Source organism: Clarias gariepinus, chromosome 3, assembly GCF_024256425.1.
Source record: "Clarias gariepinus isolate MV-2021 ecotype Netherlands chromosome 3, CGAR_prim_01v2, whole genome shotgun sequence".
Taxonomy (NCBI): Eukaryota; Metazoa; Chordata; class Actinopteri; order Siluriformes; family Clariidae; genus Clarias; species Clarias gariepinus.
In genome coordinates, this window is record NC_071102.1 from 29,457,286 (window position 1) to 29,478,597 (window position 21,312).

General features: G+C 35.6%; 1 protein-coding gene across 1 annotated transcript in view; it reads right to left on the minus strand.

The window, feature by feature from the left end:
* Nucleotides 1-211: 211 nt before the first annotated feature.
* Nucleotides 212-21,312, minus strand: part of pkhd1l1.1 (PKHD1 like 1, tandem duplicate 1) — a 40,098-nt gene continuing 18,997 nt past the window's right edge. The window contains exons 43-77 of the mRNA XM_053493491.1: nt 20,783-20,939; nt 20,121-20,330; nt 19,168-19,297; nt 18,676-18,917; nt 18,437-18,573; nt 17,298-18,327; nt 15,469-15,660; nt 15,075-15,226; nt 14,641-14,800; nt 14,345-14,510; nt 13,421-13,509; nt 12,819-12,979; nt 12,372-12,501; nt 11,836-11,954; nt 11,151-11,280; nt 10,342-10,515; nt 10,084-10,187; nt 9,306-9,432; nt 8,240-8,361; nt 8,055-8,145; nt 7,532-7,680; nt 7,188-7,310; nt 6,888-6,999; nt 6,456-6,572; nt 6,198-6,363; nt 5,387-5,619; nt 4,861-5,028; nt 4,322-4,479; nt 4,083-4,218; nt 3,451-3,798; nt 3,125-3,276; nt 1,664-1,810; nt 1,197-1,350; nt 733-807; nt 212-580 (exon numbers count right to left, since the gene is read on the minus strand). Of these exons, the coding sequence (XP_053349466.1) occupies nt 411-580; nt 733-807; nt 1,197-1,350; nt 1,664-1,810; nt 3,125-3,276; nt 3,451-3,798; nt 4,083-4,218; nt 4,322-4,479; nt 4,861-5,028; nt 5,387-5,619; nt 6,198-6,363; nt 6,456-6,572; nt 6,888-6,999; nt 7,188-7,310; nt 7,532-7,680; nt 8,055-8,145; nt 8,240-8,361; nt 9,306-9,432; nt 10,084-10,187; nt 10,342-10,515; nt 11,151-11,280; nt 11,836-11,954; nt 12,372-12,501; nt 12,819-12,979; nt 13,421-13,509; nt 14,345-14,510; nt 14,641-14,800; nt 15,075-15,226; nt 15,469-15,660; nt 17,298-18,327; nt 18,437-18,573; nt 18,676-18,917; nt 19,168-19,297; nt 20,121-20,330; nt 20,783-20,939 (6,231 nt within the window). The 3' untranslated portion in view covers nt 212-410. The remainder of the gene's footprint in view (nt 581-732; nt 808-1,196; nt 1,351-1,663; nt 1,811-3,124; nt 3,277-3,450; nt 3,799-4,082; nt 4,219-4,321; nt 4,480-4,860; nt 5,029-5,386; nt 5,620-6,197; nt 6,364-6,455; nt 6,573-6,887; nt 7,000-7,187; nt 7,311-7,531; nt 7,681-8,054; nt 8,146-8,239; nt 8,362-9,305; nt 9,433-10,083; nt 10,188-10,341; nt 10,516-11,150; nt 11,281-11,835; nt 11,955-12,371; nt 12,502-12,818; nt 12,980-13,420; nt 13,510-14,344; nt 14,511-14,640; nt 14,801-15,074; nt 15,227-15,468; nt 15,661-17,297; nt 18,328-18,436; nt 18,574-18,675; nt 18,918-19,167; nt 19,298-20,120; nt 20,331-20,782; nt 20,940-21,312) is intronic.

Consider the following 21,312-nt stretch of genomic DNA (forward strand, 5'->3'; position numbering starts at 1 on the left):
CATTAGACTTGTTCTACTATTACAGGCACACATTTAGATTAAAGTGGTGTCCATGTTTTTAAGTCTTACAATTATATTGGTAATGCAAATTATAAATGAAGTACTGTATGCCATGATGTAATAATTTAGTACTTTAAAAATAAAAAAAGAGCCTAAACTGGTCTAATTAAATCATTATATATTTATTACCATTTTCTATAGTCCAATGAAAATTAATAAATCATTAATTGGTTACATATATTCAGCATAATTATCCATGAATGGTATTAAAGCAATACAACAAGAGATTGATGCAATTTTAGTATTTTAGCAATGTAGGAAAATAAAAAAAAAAAAGAGAAATTTCTTGAGATTTTGCTGAAGAATAGTCGTCTTCTAGACATTTATCAACGAGGTTAGTATTTTCTTCACTAGTTCTCTAAAACCACAATGTAGATAAGTTGCAGAACGCTCAGTAGCATTATTATATACACAGTGTGTGCTGTGAAGATGATACTGGAGTCAAAGATGCTGTTATGATTTTCTTTGGTGGTCCTCACTGTAGTGGATTGTGTGGTAGATCGAGTGGTAAATGGTGTGGCTGGTGGAAAATAAACAGACACAATAGATGATGTGACAGTGCATGAACTTAAAGTTCGAGCAGATGGTTTTGTGGTAATATATGAATTTAAGACAATTTAAAGCATCTGTATAGAACTTATGTAATGTTATCAATGAGCAAAACAAACTTACTTGGAGAGTTGACTGTGAAGGATCTGGATTGTGTTTTCCATTCATTCAATGTAAAAACCAGTGTCATGTTCATCCCTGTAAAAAAAAAAAAGACACAGAACGGACTGTATGTTGTAGTTAAAGCCATATTATTTAAAGGAGGAAACAAATGTTTTACACTGCCAAAGCTATACATAGGTAATTGTATTGTAATCAGACATTCACAAGTATGTTTGATAGAAAGCGCATGTTAACCTGCAGTGCATTTTAGTACATTTGTTTTTTTTTCTATTGTAAATGTGCTACAGAGAGAATAAATACACTTTATGTTGAAAAAACATTATAAAGATAACAATTCATGAGTAAAATCATAGAAATCAATTGTTGATTCGTAACGAATAGCAAACGAAAATATAAAAAAAAATCTAACATTATCCTAAAATCGTGTACTTTTAACAATAAAGGCAATCTTTAAACTTCCCTACCAGTGGTATTAATGGCCAGGTCAGTGTAATTTGCCCAGCAGTCCTGGAAGGGGATGGTTGTGTTTCCCGACAAGCCGCCTACTGCGTTTCCCTGAACATCTTTAAGCATGGCTGAAATCGTTAGAGATGTCACCCCAACTGATACACAGTCACCCTGAAGAAAGAGATCAAAAAATACCAGAGACAGTGCAGTGTACAGACTTGTAATGTTTGCATAATCATGGCTGTCATGGCTCAAAAACATAGCAATTTATAAATAGCTTTATAAAGTAGATCAAGACTATCCATAATATCAAGCTGATATACAAACCTACAGTAACATGCTTGAAAATCCCTATATGCAGTAAAGTAACTGAATGTTTATTGTGTATATACAATGCTGCAGTGCATGACAGTGGGCACTGGACAATTAATTTTGCAACAACTGCAGGCATTTTTTGGCTTTAGCATGATTTTGAGAGTCTCACCTGCTGGTCCAAGGCCATAATTCCAGGCTGTACACTGAGGAGACCAGGGTAAAACCCTGCCACTGGCTCCACCACCACCTTTAGAGTAGACACACTGCTCACAGTCTGCACAGGCGGATCCTCACGTGTCACCACCTGACTCGCCACCTGTCCACACAGAGAATTTCTAGAAATGTCTCAAACGTCTGTGTGCCATTAAAGTGAATAAGTGATTAACTGGCATTAAATCAAATCAATGCACTGGATGAGGGTGTCTACTACACTATGTAACGGACGTTTACACTGGCTACGTTTACACTGTCAGGTAAATGTGACCCAATTCCGATTATTTGCTCATATGTGACACATATCCGATATGTTCTATGTCCGTGTAAACAGGAAAAAAAAAAAAACGCATGCATTCCGATATTTCGAGATCGGTTTCAGGCCTCCTTCATATGTGGAAATAAATCAGATATAAATCAGATATGTGCTAATGTGATTGTCGTGTAAACAGACAGATCGGATTTCCTGAGGCATTACGTTCTGTACGCCATTAAGAACTGCAGTTTCTTCGCGGTTTAATGACGTAATGTTATTCTCTGGTGGAAGCGCGTGTGGAATTATAACATCGCAGGTGACATGGAAAAGGAAAAGCCTCGCCTTTTTATGCTTATTAGGGCTAAATAAAATTAAGAAATCAGTATTTGGTGAATGAAGTGTGAATACGTGTATCAGATATGAGTCATAGTTAAAAGAACGTGTAAACAGACGGTCAACAAAAAAAAAAAAAAATCAGATATAGGCAACAAATCAGAATTGGGCATCGAGACCTGCAGTGTAAACGTAGCCTATGTCAGTTCTGCATTAACATGTCCTCTCTATTGGTTTTCAGATGTGTCAACAAAGTAGGTTGAAAAATATAAGTCAAATCCTGGTACATTTTGCCTGTGCAGTCAACCGACAAAACTTACTGATGAATCTATACAGTTGTTGCAGTCGCCACTGGCCTCAATATATTTAAATGTGGCTCTCCTGCCAAAAACAAACATTTAGACTAATAACTTTTATAATAGAAATAATAATAATAGAAATAATAATAATAATAATAATAATAATATTATTATCATTATTATTAATATTATTTTTGAAAGACAGAGAGTGGGTGGGTGCAGCACATGGTACAGATTTTTTTTTAAACAATGCTTGCCCAGTTTTTTAATGGTAAATTTAAAAATGCTCAACACTAAGTCCGCAGGACACACACATTATTAATAAATAATGACAATGGCAATGCTTTCTTCAAAAACAAAGTTATGTCGCACTACTGTTCGCCCCAAAATTGTATTATGTCATTTTACATGAATTTAGGGTTAATTGCCTTAGCAGTCAGACAAAACCAAAAGTTCATATTTGTGTTATTATATTATAATTAAACATTACATTAAAATAAAGATTTAATACAGCTTGCTTCTATTTTACCTCGCTCCAGGCTGGGTCACTAGGTGGTGGAGATGGAAGAATGACACCCACAGTGGACACGTTGAAGCCAATGGACTGACTCAGACTGCCATTTACAGCAGCCTGACCCAGAGTGTTAGCAACATTCTTCAACACTGTGAACTGATCTGAGTCTGCAGGAGATATATTTTGCATACATTTTGACATATATTTTGACCAATTTTTCATGATCAATACGATTTATTAAAACTGAAAGTAATAATGTTAATTGTGTGTAAAAGTATACAAATTAATGCAAAGCCAATTTAATTCGCTCCTTTACTGATAGTTGTTTAGCTGCTTCTCACCGCTTGTGCTATTGGTGCCTGTCTGGTTGGTGGGAGGTTGTTTGATCTCCACCTGTACTGTTAACCCTGTGGCGCTTCTCCGCCTTCGTGCCCCGCTATTCTCCCGCAAAATCTTGGTTATGCGGATCATGCCTGGAGAAATCTTCAAGAACACAGCCAAATTGTTGACCAGCTGGTCCCCAAAAAACTGTTCTTCTGTCATGGCAGGAAGATTAAAGGAGATGAACAGCAAAGGAGATGTGCTGATCTGGACAGGAGTAGAGCCACGCAGGAGGACATGCATCATTTTGTAATCAGGGTCAAAGAAATTGGAGCCAGACGTGCCATTAAGCGTGGGGACGTATTGTCCTGAAGAATGGAAAGTGGAGAAGTTAAGGGATGGCAATAAAATACTGGGAGGTATTCATCATTTATTTGGCCTCATTTATCATTATCTTTTCATCACCATTATATGTCAACCGAACAAAAAAATCTAAACACATATGACTATAATTATGTAGCACTGATTTCCTTTGTGCTCACATGAAATACTAAACATTTATAAAGTACAGTTTCACAGTTTTGTAGTACTATACAGTATGCAGTGCCTCCAGAGCAACATTAACATTTTCCACTTTGGGAAATTACAATACCAGGATAGGTAGGATTGAGCAAGGTGTAGTCAGTTCTGTCTGTGTTCCACTGAGCGTTGTTCGGTGCAACCAGCTGATCATTCACATAGACATCCAGACGCTCAGGTTTTGAGTAAAATATAGCCAAGTTGACAGACTGCAAAAACAGGAACAAGACCCTAAGCCACAAACTGACCACTGCAGTGTATCACAAATATACCCTTTACACCACCTAAAACTATTGAGTGCTTGTACTGTACCTCAGTAGGTGCAGCATTGAGCATCATGAGCCTTAGTTTTTGCGGGGACACACCAGTGAAATAGATGTCAAAGGATTTGTTTGTGGCTACAATGGTATGGAAAAGAGACAGTCTTTTTTGACATGTGTACCCAGCGCACCAGCCATGGTCCTGTGGGCCTGTTCATTAAGACAGAATGAGACATACTGTTTAAAATGTCTAATGATATAAGGTTTTCAAAATAGTATTAACTAAAACAGTTTCAAAATAATATAAGCAAATACTGTAAAGTAAAAGACAATATATACAGTACTTTGCTGAAAAACTATTTAAACAAAGGAAAAACAGGTAATATGACGTCCTATCCGGAGTAGTGGCACAGATTTAGGATTTAATGAAATGACTGTATCTTTATCTGTATCTCTTTACATTTCGAGAATTTAGCAAACATCTGTAAATGGTGATGTGTAATGCTGAACCTCATTCATTGCACACCCTCCAGAACACATAATCTTTTCTTAGTAATGCATTATTTATTTAGGTCAATCCCATGTGTTTACCATTCAGCAGGTCTACATAGCCATCTCCTAGCACAGCTACAGGGGACAGACGTCGGGTTTCAGTGTCTGAATCCAAACTTTCGATCACCAGCATCCTGTAGTTCATCCCAAAGCACTTGTAGGCCTGCCAGGTGCTCATAAATGTGCAGGTTGAGTCCCGGATCACACCTGTATGTATAACAATGTGCAATAGTCTCCAGCTAGCCAGACAACTGATAACCAGTGTACTAAAGAAATTATAAAGCTTCTACAGCAGGGATGCTCTGGTCCTGGAAGGCCACTTGTTCTACACATTTTAGTATTTACCCCCATTCATTTTAATTAATGAAACACTGTTCATTAGTTGTTTAGTTACAGTAGATCAGGAATTGTAGGAGCAGGTATAGGCAGGGCAGGTGGTTCTCCAGGACCGGAGTTGAAAATCGCTGTTCTACAGTATATTGATAAATGTCTTGCTTACATGAAACAATTAACGTTACAATTTTCTGAGCTATTAATCCCATGGATCATCCTCTTCTAGACTCACCTTTGTTTGGGGCTATGTTAGCCACAGGAATACGGCTTCCATTGAGGTAGGTAAGCATGACTATGGGGATGCGGTAGTCTCCCACACCATGTCGGGGATCCCCATTCCACTGGTACTCAGAAAAGGGAATGACTGTCCCTACGGCTCCCAGGAAACTACCATCCATGTCCTTTATCATGCTCTTCTTCTTAGCGTCACAGTCCATATCCACACAGTCAGATGGGTTAACTTTGCTGCAATTAATTTGTAAGAATCAAAGATAAGGAAAACAACAGAAGAATAGCAAAAACAGTTTGAAATGCGTGTTATTGTAGGTAAATAAAAAAGTGCATCAATATTTTGAGGCAATACTACTGTACATGGATGTCATACCAGGAGTAAGGTCTGTTAAAACGAAAATACTAAAAGCAGCAATGTAGACCTTTCTACTGTACATAAAGAAAATGTAAATGAATTAACATACAGGAAAACATTAAAATCTTTTGAAGAAATGAAAAAAATACAAATGAAGACCTCCTTTTGTGTGTTACTTCACATCTTAAAAAATTATTCATAGCCAGCTTGATGAATAACACTTATTTTAGTATTTGTTTTGTGTGGATATGGGAGGTAAAAGCCACTTTATAAGCACACGCACACACAATTCAATTTATTATTTATGATATTATTATTATTATTAATATTATTATTATTATTAGTAGTAGTTGTAGTACTGTTTGAATTATTTCGCACCATAAAGCATAAAAAAGGGTCAGGTAATGATTAATTAAAAATATAATATTTGAGCATGTATTGCGGCCGTGCAACTCACCCCAGATCTGGATGATGAATGAAGACTTGAGCCTCCTCTGTGCTGTTACTCTTAACAATCCCCTGAACACTGATAGGGTGTTGCAGGTCCTCATTTCCTGGATCAGTCATAAACATGTAATTTGTTTCACCAGAGCACACGTTCCTAAACCCAACAAATGTGGTATCTGGAAGAAATGATGGCAGGTTCAGATCCCTTCGCAAAAACTGTAAAAACGTTTACATACCACTTGATAAAAGTGTAAATGCATCTTGTTACTTGTGACAGTCAAGAATCCACTAATTGTGTTGTAGCTCATGAGTCCACCATGCGGTTTCATTGGAGCATTATTGTGTTGAGATTCAAATGTTGGCCAAGATATTCCAGACCTGCCACCTGCCAGATACACAGAATACAATATCAACCCACGTTACAATTCATACATATTACCAAAAGAAGTTAATCTACTTTACATAAAATCATGGACATAATTTTTACAGTAGGCCTAATAGCAAGATAAGGAAAGTAGCCTTTATTTTATACTATTCTGTAAAAAATATCATCTTTGCAGATAAAAATGAAGATGAGTACTAAATGAGTATGTGCTGTTATAAGATTAAAACAATTAAAATGTAAGATTATTAAATCTATTTCTAGACATTTTCTATTACAAAAATAGATTATTACAAAAAATAATGTAGGCTAAAGTACCATTAAGAGGTCGAGGTGCCCTGTGTGTTGCACTCAGAGCAAGGTTGGGTTCCTTCGTAGACAGAGTGTCACTGCAGTTGAAGTTGGGGCTACTGCCAACAATTAAAGAATTCTAAAAAAAAAAAAAAAAAAAAAAAAAAAAAATATATATATATATATATATATATATATATATATATATATATATATATATAAAATAATAATAATAAAACACCATATAACTATAATGGCATAAATTGGAAATCAATTTTAACATATTTATTTAAAATACATTAATATCGAATATCTTCAGATTCTTACCTTTACTTTGACAGTTTTGTTTGAATATTCATGAGTGACTGATGGGGGCTCATAAATTAATGGCATAATCCCCATACCATTGTCAACAAGGGTCACATTAGAAACCACGATACTCATGTACACCTTAACAAGAACAGACAAGAGAGCTGGATAACGCAAACAAAAACTAATCCACAGAAAAACTAAGAAGCCCTACTTGTTGCCACCCTGTGTATATTTTTTATAATACATAGTAGGCAGAAATGAAAAATAAAAATAGCAAACCATTTCATCAGATCCTTATTGCCATTTACTAATACCAAATAATGCAAGAGGTTAAAGATTATAGTGTCATTTAATTATACCTGGAAGTAAATGCCATAATCAAAACTCCTCCAAACAGTAAATCCCTGAATTTGCGAACAGCCAGAGAGTCCATCTTTATTCATGTACACTCCAAACAGTCCACCATGAGCCTCGTTCTGCTGCCATGAGGCCACTGGATTCAAAGATCCTATTGATGAACCCAATTTTAATTTAATTACTATATTTATCTGACTTGCAGATTAAGGTCTACTATATGCATTAAACAGGATACTCGATTTTATAACACTGTCTCACATTCTGTGGCATTTATTATTATATGATTACAGTACATATTTACATATACAGTAGAAAAGTGCGAAGAATGATGTTTTCGACATCTAAGAAATAAGCAAATTTATCTCCCAACTGAGAAAGGTGATGTAAGAAGTTCTATCTAATCTAGATATGTAGAAAAATGTAAATATGTATTTCATAGACAACCCAATTATTTTTTGACTGCATATAAAATACTTAATAATCTTTAAAACAGTTAACAGAACGCTAATGTTCCTGTATCTTTACCTGGACATGGTTCTCCATTGATTCTAATTCCCACTCTTTCATAACCAGCAACAATGTTGCCCTGAAGAACTACATTAGCTCCCATGTTAGCCTTTAAAATAATAATAATAATAAAAAAAGAACATTAAACATTTGATATAGAGCATCTATTCTTGTTGAAGAAGAAGTGCCATTGCAAAACCCACCTCAATAGCTGCAGGCCAGTTGGTATTTGCGGCCTCTTGTCTTCCATTGTATGATCCTGGCCAGAGGGTAAGCATAACCAAATTCCTCCGGACAGTGATGTTATTGCCCCACACCCTGATACCTATCGGAACAAAGATATTTTAAGTACATTGCACAATGGATTTAAAGCCGCATTGGATTTAGAGAAGCCCACATCACATGAGAGGAAATTGAGTTTACAACCTAAGCGGCACAGATTTGTGCCAGTAAAATAGGCATTAACTAGTATGCCAGCATAACAGCATAGGTCAGTGACGATTAAAAAACAATATATGTGATTATATGGATGGTGTGTGTTAAAAAGCGGATTCAGACATCAAACAAGTGCATTTGGAATTTTGGATATGTCAGGTAGAATAAAAGTTATTATTACTTTTCTAATGACTAAATGCCATCATTACTGGAATATGAGAATGATGACACAAAAATGTACAGTAGAATGTTCAAAATGGATATTATTATTATTATATTTTTAGTCAATGAAACTACACAAACAAAAATAGAAAACAAATGATCATGTGTATTTGTGCTATTTCTTTGCCATTGCTACCTATTTTATTAATCAATCAATCAATTAATTAATTAATTAATTAGTTAATTAATTATTATTATTTTTTGCTCAGTCATGTTTGCATAGTTGTTTAAAATTAAATAAAATCCAGTTCAACATATTCCCTAGGTTGTGCCTAAAAAAAAGGATAAGTCACTCTAAACTCCACTATCCTGAGCCCTATATATGTTTATTATAAAAAAGTAAATCATAAAAGGCTAAAATGCTCTGGGTTTTAAGGGCCACTAACTTTAAAATGATATTTTTCTAATAGTAAGTCTGCAAAATTCTAAGAAAAACTATTCTAGTGAAATGTTACATGAACTATCCAGTTGTAGAAAGAACTTGTCATGACTTTACTTTGCAAGCTTTTGTGCACTACATATCAATTCAAAGTTTCAAGATCTTTACAAGAATGCCAATCAGAGACTTAATATCATTTTTCAAATGTTGTAATGAAGATGAAGATGTGATACCTTCTCCTACAGTGTGATGAATGACATTGTCATCAACACTCAGTCCATCTGTTCCAAAGATTCCAATAGCAGGAGAAAAGCCATGATGAAATGCACACCCTTGAAGGTAAGAATCGTTCTGGCCCACCTGTGAAAATACAAAATAATACATAAAACAACAACATGGCTTCAGGGAGTATGGCATATTCATTTTTTTAATATATTGAAATTCATTTTATTATATCATTATTGTGGAATGTTCCTGTGATCATTACATTATATCAGCTACTGTATTAACACCCTTTTCCTTATGATTCTTTTTTTTTTCTGAATAAAATAAGGAAAAAACGCTTCTTGTCACTTTCCTGAGAAACTGTGAACTGAACCTAAACATTCACAAAAACTTTAAACTGCTGCAAAAGGGAACAACTGATCATTAAGTCCAAAAGGTGACCAGTAAGGAATTTTTTATTTGATTCGTTAAGTTGTGTCCAACTCTTCGTGACCTTAGGACGATAGCACGCCAGGCCTTCTTAGATGCGAATACACTAGGATTTCTTTGTATAAATACTAAAGTGTGTTGACATTATATTTTTCAGAGGGCCATCTACGGAATATTTGTGAATGCCAATTAGCCTAATCTGCATGTTTTGGTACCGTGGGAGAGACATGCAAACTCCATGCAGGAATCACACCCAGCACCTAGAGGTGCAAGGCGACAGTGCTAACCACATAGCCACTCTTCCGCTTATAGTAACAAGTAACAAAATCAGGGAATTAGGAATTTTGTGATTCTCACCATTCCCAGGTTGAGGAAAGCCACTGAGTAACGAGGATCAGTGTTGTCAGGCCATCCATCCTGACCAGTGTGGAAAAACTCCACATTCCTAATCTGGGCCTTTCCTGTAAGAATTATACAATCACAGAAATAAAAAAAGGTCTTGAATTAGTTATAAAATCTGCATTAAAAAATCCCAAGATCAAAAAGTGTTTTTGTGTACTCCTTTCTATTTATATTTGAGTTTTGTTCATTGGGTATTCAAGGTGCAGACAGTACCTTTGTAGTCGATTCCTCCAGCGGAGAAGGATCCTACTAACACTCTGGCTCCAAATGACTCTGTGTAAAGGTCTGGGTAATCTCCCCCAATGATCTTAATGTTCCTGCTCAGCAGACCTACATCACCAGCCAGGCTGTAGCTGTTGGATGTTCCTGGCGCTGTGTAGTTCTCCGCTGCAGTAGTTGCACAAACAACTCACTTTGAATGTACGCTCATGCGTTATTGTAGGCAAATTATTTCCTCGAAAATTACTGTAGATATACAGTGGGTACAGAAAATATTCAGACCCCCTTAAATTTTTCACTCTTTGTTATATTGTAGCCATTTGCTAAAGTCATTTAAGTTAATTTTTTTCTCATTAATGCACCCCATATTGACTGAAAAACACAGAATTGTTGACATTTTTGCAGATTTATTAAAAAAGAAAAACTAAAATATCACATGGTCTTACAGTAGGTATTTAGACCCTTTGCCAGATCTTTGCCTTGCCACAAGTCTGTCTCTGAGCTCTTCAGGCAGTTCCTTTGACCTCTTGATTCTCATTTGCAGTTAAATATATGAGTGTCACAGCAAAGGGTCTGAATACTTAGGACTATGTGATTTCAGTATTTTTTTAATAAATCTGCAAAAATGTCAACAATTCCGTGATTTTCAGTCAATATGGGGTGCTGTGTGTACATTAATAAGGGAAAAAATTTACTTAAATGATTTTAGCAAATAAATGCAATATAAAAAAAGAGTAAAAAATTTAACGGGGTCTGAATACTTTCTGTACCCACTGCATTACTGTATACAATACTGGACTAACCAATGTGTGAGTAACTGAGTGGCTGATCCAAAATCAATGTAAAGCCATTGTTGGAGACCGCTAATATAGTGCGTGTCTCTGTCTGCCATGGGTCATAACTGGTGGTGGACAACACGATTTCATCCCCTGCCTGATTAAAAAAATAACAAACACAGTATTTTAGTGCGACAATGATATATTTTAGTAATGCTACAGGACCTGCTATTTATGAGCAGATGTTTAGACAATTGCGAATTTTGCAATGAAGATATTTATTTTAAACTAAAATTTTTGCTTGTTTATAGTGGATAACTGTACAATGGTTTTAAAATATAAAAAATGGTTTTATCTTTTCTGAATAGAAAGATATTCTTTATTCTACCAAAGCATTGCTGATTTTTTCTATTCTGATTAGTCAAAAGGTGTTGATTTATTTTGCTGTGTGCTGGCTGCAACTAAAATCATAGATTTGTATTAATTTCATTTATTATTAAAACATTTGAATTTTAAATTATTCTTTGTAGCATACTCCAAATTAAAGATATGTAGATTCATTTTAAATTAATTTTAAGATGGTGCATTCACTTTTTTAAAACTAGGGGGTACAAACTTTTTTCCACTCTATCTGGTTAGTAATGATCATGTATAATGCAAATAAATAATATTTTTTATTTAATATTTTTTATTTATTAAATTATGTCCTCACCTTCCAGTCCACAGGGTCCTGAAGCGAGAGAGCATTGGAACCAGCCCAAGCAGTAGTGGCCAGTTTTGTGTGATAAACTCTGTGTGGCATCCCATAGAGATCAAGAGAGCCAAACACACCTGAACAACATAACTTTGTTTAATAGCATGGCTTACAAAGTGGGTGTAAGATGTGTGATAAAGGGAGCTTATTAATATCAATCCTGTACCAAAAAACAACAAATTTACTCTATCTGGTAAATTTTGCTTTAAAAGTGTTTAAAGTACGATAACAAAATCTAATCTAACACATCTGTTTTTGCAAAATAAAAAAGACACTGAATGTAAAGTGTCAAAAGAGAAGAAAATCTCACATCAATAATTGTAAATTTGAGCTTTCATAGTGTTCTGCAAACGTACAAAACCATTCATTCAAATATGTCAAATAAGAAAACTTTTTTTCTGTTACTCAATGTGAATTTCTGGTAACTTAACCACATGATACATATACAGTAAAACATTAAATAGGAGCATATTTGATTACTCATATTTGATTACCCAGCACTTTAGATCCTTGATTTTGTCCGTCAGGTAGAGGCCATTCAGGTGTGTGTTGATTTCCCCTAAGAATGATTTGCAGTTGTCCACTAAATGGCTGGTCAGGCCATCCAGCAATCAAGTGCCCTCCCTATGTGAGAACGAGAATAACATTTTGATGCCATATAGTGATTTCCTTGAGATTTTTTTTGCTCTAGATTGTCAGAAATAGATTTTCAGATACATAAAGTATATTATAATATTTACACAAAACCTGCACCTTTAATGGTACTATGCCAGCAAAAAGGAAACATACAATTTGGTACTTTTATTTTTCAAGACTATCTGCTTTCACCAAACAATCCCGAGAGCTTGCCCTTGACTACGTTTTGTGATAATTGTGGTATTGAGGTTAAACAAATGGAAATAATACGTCAGCCGAGTCTGATGATTTATGGAAAGACTGACCAGGATAGAAATGTAGGTAGCATTGAGGACAATGCTATTCTGTGGAAGACTGCTGTTGGTGCGGTTAGACGTATTGTTCATGTTGTCTGGAATTTCCAAGGCTCCCATTACAGTGAGGTTGTTTAAGGGTGGAATAGGGGTGTCTAAAACAACCCATTTGCCTGTGGATACAGAATAGAGAACTTTTGTATTGTTGTTGTTTGATTAAAATCAGCACATCGAAACAACAGTTCAACCTTTCATCTAATTTCCATATCACTGTTTTGCATAGGGTTATAGAGGGCCTGAATCCTTTCCTTGAAGCTTCAGGTCACTGGGCACAGGGGACACCCCAAATGGAGTGCCAACCCATTACAGTGCACAAGCACATACACATAGCAACTGCTACAGGCAATCATAGACTAACTAGAAATTTGGAAATTCCAATCAGCCTGTAATGCATATTTTGGCAGCATAAGAGAAAACTGGAGTGCCTCTGAGGAAACCCACCAAGCACAGGGAAAACTTACAATCTACTTAAATTCCAGAAACAATTGGTAATAAAAAAATACATAAAAAAGATTTTTTTAAATAAAATAACAGTTACGAAATAAGTACAATACCTGCAGGAATGATAACATTGGCGCCTGCTTGTGGTACTGTGAAGTTGTTCTCTGAAGATGACTGCCAAAATGACTGATTGGACCAAGCACTGAAAATTGTTAGACATATTTATCACATTCTTTTCAACATTCGAAAACATTCTGTTTGAGATCTCGCCAATCTATCACACTCCACTGGATAAATTGTTCAAAAAAAAGTATACAATTTAATTTGCGACAGAGCATAATAAAATATTATGACAAAACTGGTTGGTAAATAAATGACCACATTGGCCTTTTAAAGGTTTAACCAAAATGCCAAATTCTACCAGATTTAAATGTAATAAAAAACAAATAATGACTAATTGTCAGGGTTATCCCTCGTGGGTGCACCCATTGGACTTTTTGTGTTTGTGGGACTTTTATGTTGATATCATGCCTTACTGTCATGCTTGGCAGTTGCATCACAGGTGTGTCCAATTTGGTCTGTTAGTTAGTATCATTATATATGCTCTTCATTCTCTACGATGGCTTGCTTCTGTTTCTTTTTTTGTTGTGCTCATGTTCATGCACAAGTTTTTAAGTTTACTTAAAAATATGTACTTATATCTGTACGTATGCCATGGGGCAATCCATCACTATTCATGATACTTATCTCTTGAAGCTTTATCTACAGTTAAGTTTTGTGCTGGTCCTAAATTATTTTAGTTTAAATTAAGAATATGCCCCAAATTACTTGTTGTTAGCTCGGTAACAGAGATAGATAAGCTATATCTAATAGACATAAGTATTTTAAAAAGGCTGGGGTGGAGGCCAGTGCTACCTGGCAGGAGACCACAATTTCAATTTGAAGAAGTATCGAGACTGACAGTATTTAATTGGAATTTAAACCTTTTGACAATAAAGATTCTATTGGAGCTTTATATTTTATGTTATTGTACATACATGTAGTTGGCAGGTCGGCGGCTAGGCAGGAGAGTGGCATTGACTGATGGTGGTGCGCAATTCAGGAAGAAGCAATTGTAAACTTTGAATGCTACTGGAAAGTCTGTGGTCGATCTATCCACACTATTTCTTCGCCTTCTTTTAGAAGCACTTGTTTTGCCAGACACTGAAGGCAGATCATACAACATGGTTGAGATCAGAGCAGAATCCAGAAAAGAAGAGTTGATTTCTTTTTAAGTAATACAATATGCAATATAATATGCATCTCATGAGGATATGTACAACAGCAGGTTTACCAATATAGTAGAGGTTATTGGATGATTTGTCCATGTACCAGTCTCCATTTATATTCACACTAGAATTTAGAGGATTTGCTGAACGATTTCTGTTGTCCACCACAGACACCCAGTCAGGACTCTGAGTCAGATTGTGATTTACAATCACATAATCTTGAGGCTATAATTTAATTAAAAAAGAAAGAACAGAAAACAGCACATAATTAAATTAATTTATATACTGTATATATTAAAATGCGATGTAATGTGTAATTAATTAGGTAAAAAGATTATAGTAGATTTTTGCAAAGCTGCTTTGTATAATAATGGTTATTGGTAAAAAGAAAATAAAATTTATAAATATAAACTGAATTAATTATTTTTAAATATTTTTTTAAATTAATTAAAATTGAACTTATTAGTAAGCAAACTAATCACCGTGATCATGACTGTACCTGAAATCCATAGAACACTGCACTATACGAGATGTTGCTAATTTGCAAAGCATTGCGAAAGTACCAGTTGTACATTTGGTTAGACGGTAGCAGAGCCATCCAACCAGCACGATGGGTAATCAATTTATCAGCAAAAGGAACAATGCTTGATCCTAAAATAATATGAATGTGTTATATAAATGCTGCAGTGTTTTCTTTAAACATACACACAAAACAAGATTTATGCAATAATTCTTAAAAATATAAGTTGCCTCTAAAACTTAGTAATATTTCTAAATGCATTCATCTTTAATGTACTGTATATAACAATGAGAAGCTAAACGCACAATTAAGCACTGCCTTGGTATCACATAACACAATTTGTAGGTGAATATTAGCTTATTCTTTTCCATACCATATGTATTGGTGAGTATGAGATCCTTGAACAAAAGTGAGGAGGGTAATGAAGAATTAATTCCCAGTCGGTGGAAGCTTATGGTGTTATCACACACTGTACCAGGGAAGCCTATGCTCCATGAAGCATTGTCAGAACAGTGAAGTGGGTCAAGCAGATTACTCTTAGGCACAACCTTGTAGTTAGGATTGCCTTTTGACAACAGGATAGAGGAGAAGAAAAAGAAAGTTGAGGAAAAATAGCTTAAGTAAGTTTTAAGTTAAATTTTTTTTTATATAAAATTGCCTCAGTAATGCATGTGTGGAAGATTTTTATCTTTTACTTGTTTATGTTACCATAATTAAAAATATTAAACAAACGCTGTATCTCTAGTCAAAAAGGCTCAAAGAACGACTCAGGACTCTGCACAGAACTGGATGAAGTAAGCAGGATTTATTGCAGCAATAAAACCCAAGTAAACCGCACTTGTAATACTTAGGTCATAAATCCAAGCATAATAAAGAGCAGACTGTCTGACAGTTGGATGCACACTCATTATATACAGTTTTCAAGGGGAGGGGTGCACACCTTGTCTCCTACTCAGTACTTCTTTTTTTCATTCCTTACCAAATGTTTTAACCCATCATAGTCTAACCTTTTCCAAGAAATTCTCCCATTATGTTTAAGTTTTTCAACCATATTATGTCACGTCATATACCTCGTCATCTGACTCCCTAAGTCATCTGTACCTTATGATTACTTTCCATTATCTTTACACTTCTCTTGTTTAATTTATAAAAAAATACAGTATTAGGGTGGCGCTTAATTTTACTACAGTATACATTCCTGGTTTTCTCTGGTTTATTCCACAGTTCTCAAGAGAAAGACCATGGGTAAGCATCTCTTTCGCACTATTTCAATTTCTTGTCTTGTTTCCCCAATTTGTTGTACTTACGTATTTTATTTTAATCTTATAGCTGATTATATTTGCCCAAGTGCTAATTGCCCCAAGTGCTCAAGTCCTTCTAAGGGACTTCGTTTGGAGGTAAACAGCCCTTCTCCTAATGCCTTTAGGCCTGTATGGCCAGAGTCTGGCACTCCAGCTCCTTCTGTTCTAAGGTCTATTTGTCTTGTAAGTGTTGCCACTCAGACCAATTTTAAAGTGTCCGTTAGTACTTAAATGGATTTTGCTCCAGCACCTGCACTAATTCTGAACTGCGGCATTTCTGCTCTTGTCCCCCTTACTGATCTTCCTGTGGGTGTTGTTCTGGTTCAGAGAAGGTTGATGTTTGATATGTGATTTTTTTATGCATTTTATTTTGCTATTAATGCTTACCCAGGCCCCCCCTATGTTTTTATGATATGCATGGGGTCCTTTTTACCTCTGCTCACGTCTGCATACTGATCTTCTCTCTGCTTCCTTCTATTTTTTGTCACTTAAGATTAATATTGTTTTTCACTAGGATTAATATTGTTTTCACTAAGATTAATATTATGTTAATTAATATTATCATATTGTTACATTGCTACATACACAAGTATATTTTACTAAAATATGCTTACACATGCTCCTGGACAAAATTTTACAACTTTAATGTATTTACAGTATTTTTAAAAATCATTTTTATCAGTCTATAAAGGGTTCTTTGGGAAGACCCTTTGGGAAACCCCATGTAGAGCCATACACCAGAGAAATTTTGTATTATGAAGACCTAATTTATGAAAAAAAATAAAATTTATCAAAAAAAGCCTTGAGTAGTTAGTTGTTTAACTGACTATATGAAAAGTCTGCATATTGCTGTAGTTCATATCCTGTTCTGTAGTGTCTAGAAATATCCCATAATAAATACCTGTCAGTGATCCATCAAGATCCATCAGAACGATTTCATGTTCCCATCTGAAGGTAGCCTTGTTGGGTGACTGATAATAATTAATTCCACTGAATTTGACAGTCCAGCCACCAGAAAAGTTGCCACTGGTTCCTTGTATAGTGGTCACCCCAATTACAGCACAACTCGGTCGGTCAAAGTTAATAAATGTTGTATTGACGACACTCATGCCATCGTCTAGGGGCAGGACAATACCATGGCTGGTACAGTAGTTTTCACCCAGGCCAAGTTCATCTACATGACCCACTATGGTGCTATTCAGAATTCCTGCACCTTTGTCTACTCCCCATCCACTCACATATTGCTGGATGATACGCTTGGTCTCCACTCCTGCCACCTCATTATTTACCATAAGAAAGTCATTGAATTGCACTGCTCCTACATTCACCCACTCTGCTCCTTTCTGGTTATTCCAAGATGTGAATTTGCGGAACACAGCTGGCTGTGGTATAGTCGAGCTACATGTTCCATCCCTTGTGGGGAAAAAGTCCTGGAATATCCACAGCCCAAACCAGCCTTGTGAGTGGGCTGTATTGTTATAAAACTCACCCAAACGCACCATCTTCTGACAGATATTGCCGTCATAAGACGGGCCATCTGGATGGTCATGCATCCGGTACCAAAAGCCAAAGTGTGTTCCTCCAGTGGCTGCATTGTGTCTGATGGTATTATTAGGATTTGTGACCCAGTAGCCAGCTGGTGTCACATCATCATTTAATAGGCTGGTGCTCTGACGAACGAACACAGCCAAATTGTACTGCAAAACATTACCAGTCTCTATGCCATCCTCAATAAAGAAGGCTCCTCCCATGATATTGTAAATAACATTATGCTCCACCAGCAATCTGTGTGTGTTATGAATGGTAACTGCACGGTTGTAGGTCTGGTGGATGGCACAGCCACGAACGTAAGACTTAAAGTTAATGTCTCCCATCAGATGCCAGTGGATGGGGTAGCGACCAAGACGATATGCCTGTCCAGCATTGAATATCTGCCACAAAGGACACAAAATGTCATCATGAAAAAATCAAGGCATTAGGAGGGCATAATTCCAGTAGTCCAAGATGAATTTCTAGTACATCATTAATGCAGCATAGTACCTCAACATATTCAATTCTTCCTATAGCCAGATTTTTCCCAGGCTGAGGTGCATGGAACATAATGCAGCCACCAAACTGGTCACTTCCAATTTCTTCCCCAAATCTTCCTTGAAAACAAGTCTGGGTGGCAAACTCACCTGAAATAAAATATTTTTACTTAAAACACTTACCAAAAGAAAGACAAACAAGCTTTTAACAAAAATTTTAATAATAAATACAGTATAGAATAAAATTCCCACCTGGGTCAAACCCATTTGGACATGCCTGGATTTTATCGCTCCATTCTGTGTTAATAGCTCCACGAACAACTATGTTCCTTGTTAGAACGCCAACTTCAGCCCTTGCCTCAAACACAGCGCCATTAGGTAACGTGATATTTAGTCCAAGGTGGTTGTAGTTTAGTGGATCGGTCAGAGTTAAGGTTAGGCCATCAGGTGACACAGATGCAATTTTTTTCACTTCATTCTGTCCCTGGCTAAGCCTGCAAAGTTGGCCACAATCCACATTTAGTTTGTGGTGGAACAATAGTTATGTAGTCAGCTAAATATTTAAATATTTTCTTGGATTACATATAATGTATATTATTATATAAACATAGAAGCTGCCTGATACTCTGCTGTTAATGGAGGCAATTTGCATTTGCAAAAAAATTATCAATGAGGTGACCATATTTATTCTATGTTTATGAAAAATGAAGTGCACAGTATATGCCTGTGATGATGGTCCTATACCTGTCACCTGTTGATGCAATGACAATTTCATCTCCGACATTCCAGGTAACTGCATCCATCAAAATGAGAGTACTAGAACCACTGTTAGCAGTTTGGGCAAGGCGGGTCCAGGTGATAGGGATAGGGATACCTAAAGAAGGAGATTTAAAATTCATTCTATAGATCAATTAATTAAAAAAAGTACTCCTTAAACTGCATGTTAACAAAGGTTCAAATTAGCAACGAACATGACCTAGTGGTGCATAAGAAGCGATTGGATGCTTAAGAAACGCTGTTAATTTATTTCTATAAATAAGACAATTCAGAGTAGCACAGTGTTATTCAGTTACTCAGTTAGATTCCCTGAAAGACTGTAAATCACTATAAAATTACCATAGCCCTAACTCATTAACCTTAATGGATTTTTGGATTTAAGTTTTATTATAGTAGTATATTAGTTTGGATTTTAGTTATACAGATTACTTAATTCATAAAAGTGGATTATACTCTCAAATGATGTAGTACTTTGCTGTACTACTGTATGTTTATTTTATTGATTACTTACCTCCAATAACTTTGATTCTGTTTTTCACAGTTAATTGGTTTATCAATTTAAAATGCCTAATTAAGACCAGTTCAAGCTAAATAATCTGCAATAGTTCATGCTTAACAATTTGTTCATTAGGTCAAGATTAGACCTTTAGTTCTAGAAGTTAGAGAAGTCTGGACTGACTTATCCTTTGTGTCCACCACCACCACAACTAGGAACAAAATGTAAGAAAATGAATGAATGTACTGTACATAGTTCTGTCTATGGATGCTAAAGGCTTTATTTCAGATTCTTAAGAACCCGTACCTGTCACTTTTATTATTGTCTCTTGATTATTTATTTATTAACTTGTTTATTTAATGGTTCACCCTTAATTTAACCAGTCACTGTTTTGTCAGAATTTTACTATAATTGACTGCTATACCATGTAAGTCCAGCACTCCCTCTCTGATCCCCAGGGTTTTAGCTCCATACATCGGGAGTTCTGGAGCTCGAATGTGGCCATGCAGTGTGATGATGGCCTTGTGCTGGAATGGTTTGTCTTCTGTTCCAATCTGAAGAACTCCACCATCTGTGATGAGAATGTTCTCTGCCTGCAGCTCAATGTCCGCTTCGTCAAAGATCAACGTTCCACCTTAGGACGTGAAAATTTTGGGAAAATATATGGCTTAAGATGGTATACTAGCAGAGCAGGTAGCAATGTTAAATCATAACTCCTTATCTGGGAAACTGTCTGTGATTTACCCATTTTCTGTAAATCACTGTGTTTAAGAATTATTAAATTCTGTGTTTAAGAATTTTCTTTTGATTTTCAGATTTCCTCTCATCTCTCAAATAACATTCAAGTCGCTAGCCTGATTACTCTGTCCCTAGGTGTAAAATGTGTTTCCGCATGTTGTGCTCAATAATAGCCTGCTGGCCCAACCAGGATGTGTTTCCAGGACAGGCTCTGTAATTATGTGCTAATTATGACATGCATTATATTTATTCAACTAGTAAAAACAAAACCTATTTACATCCTGATGAGCTTGTATATTAAATTTTTATTCGTTTTGTCGACAGTTTTTGATTTCTTCTCACAAGTACCTTGGATGAGGAGCATCTTCAACACTGGTGTGCTGACATCCAGGAGTATAGTCTGTCCTTTAGTGATCACTGCAAATGTGCCCTCTTCAGGGGGTGACTCTCCTCCCCATGTGTACCGAGATGACCACACATCAATGTAAAAGAAGTCAGCATTATCCTGGAATGAGAGGTGTATGTTATTAATTTCTATGTAAAAATGTAACGATAATTACTATATTATCATTATGTGGTAGCTTAATTGAAAAAAAATCATGTATTGTATCATATCATATCATATCATATCATATCATATCATATCATATCATATCATATCATATCATATCATATCATATCATATCATATCATATCATATCATATCATATCCATTGTATCTGAACTATTTGGCTTAAGGACACTTGCTATGATCAGCTAGATCAGAGGGCCACATAGGTTATTTCTATGAACTCATAAAGAGCCATGGAATAAAGGAATTTACTTTGCTGTACTACTGTATGTTTATTCTATTAATTACCTTCAATAATTTGGGTTCT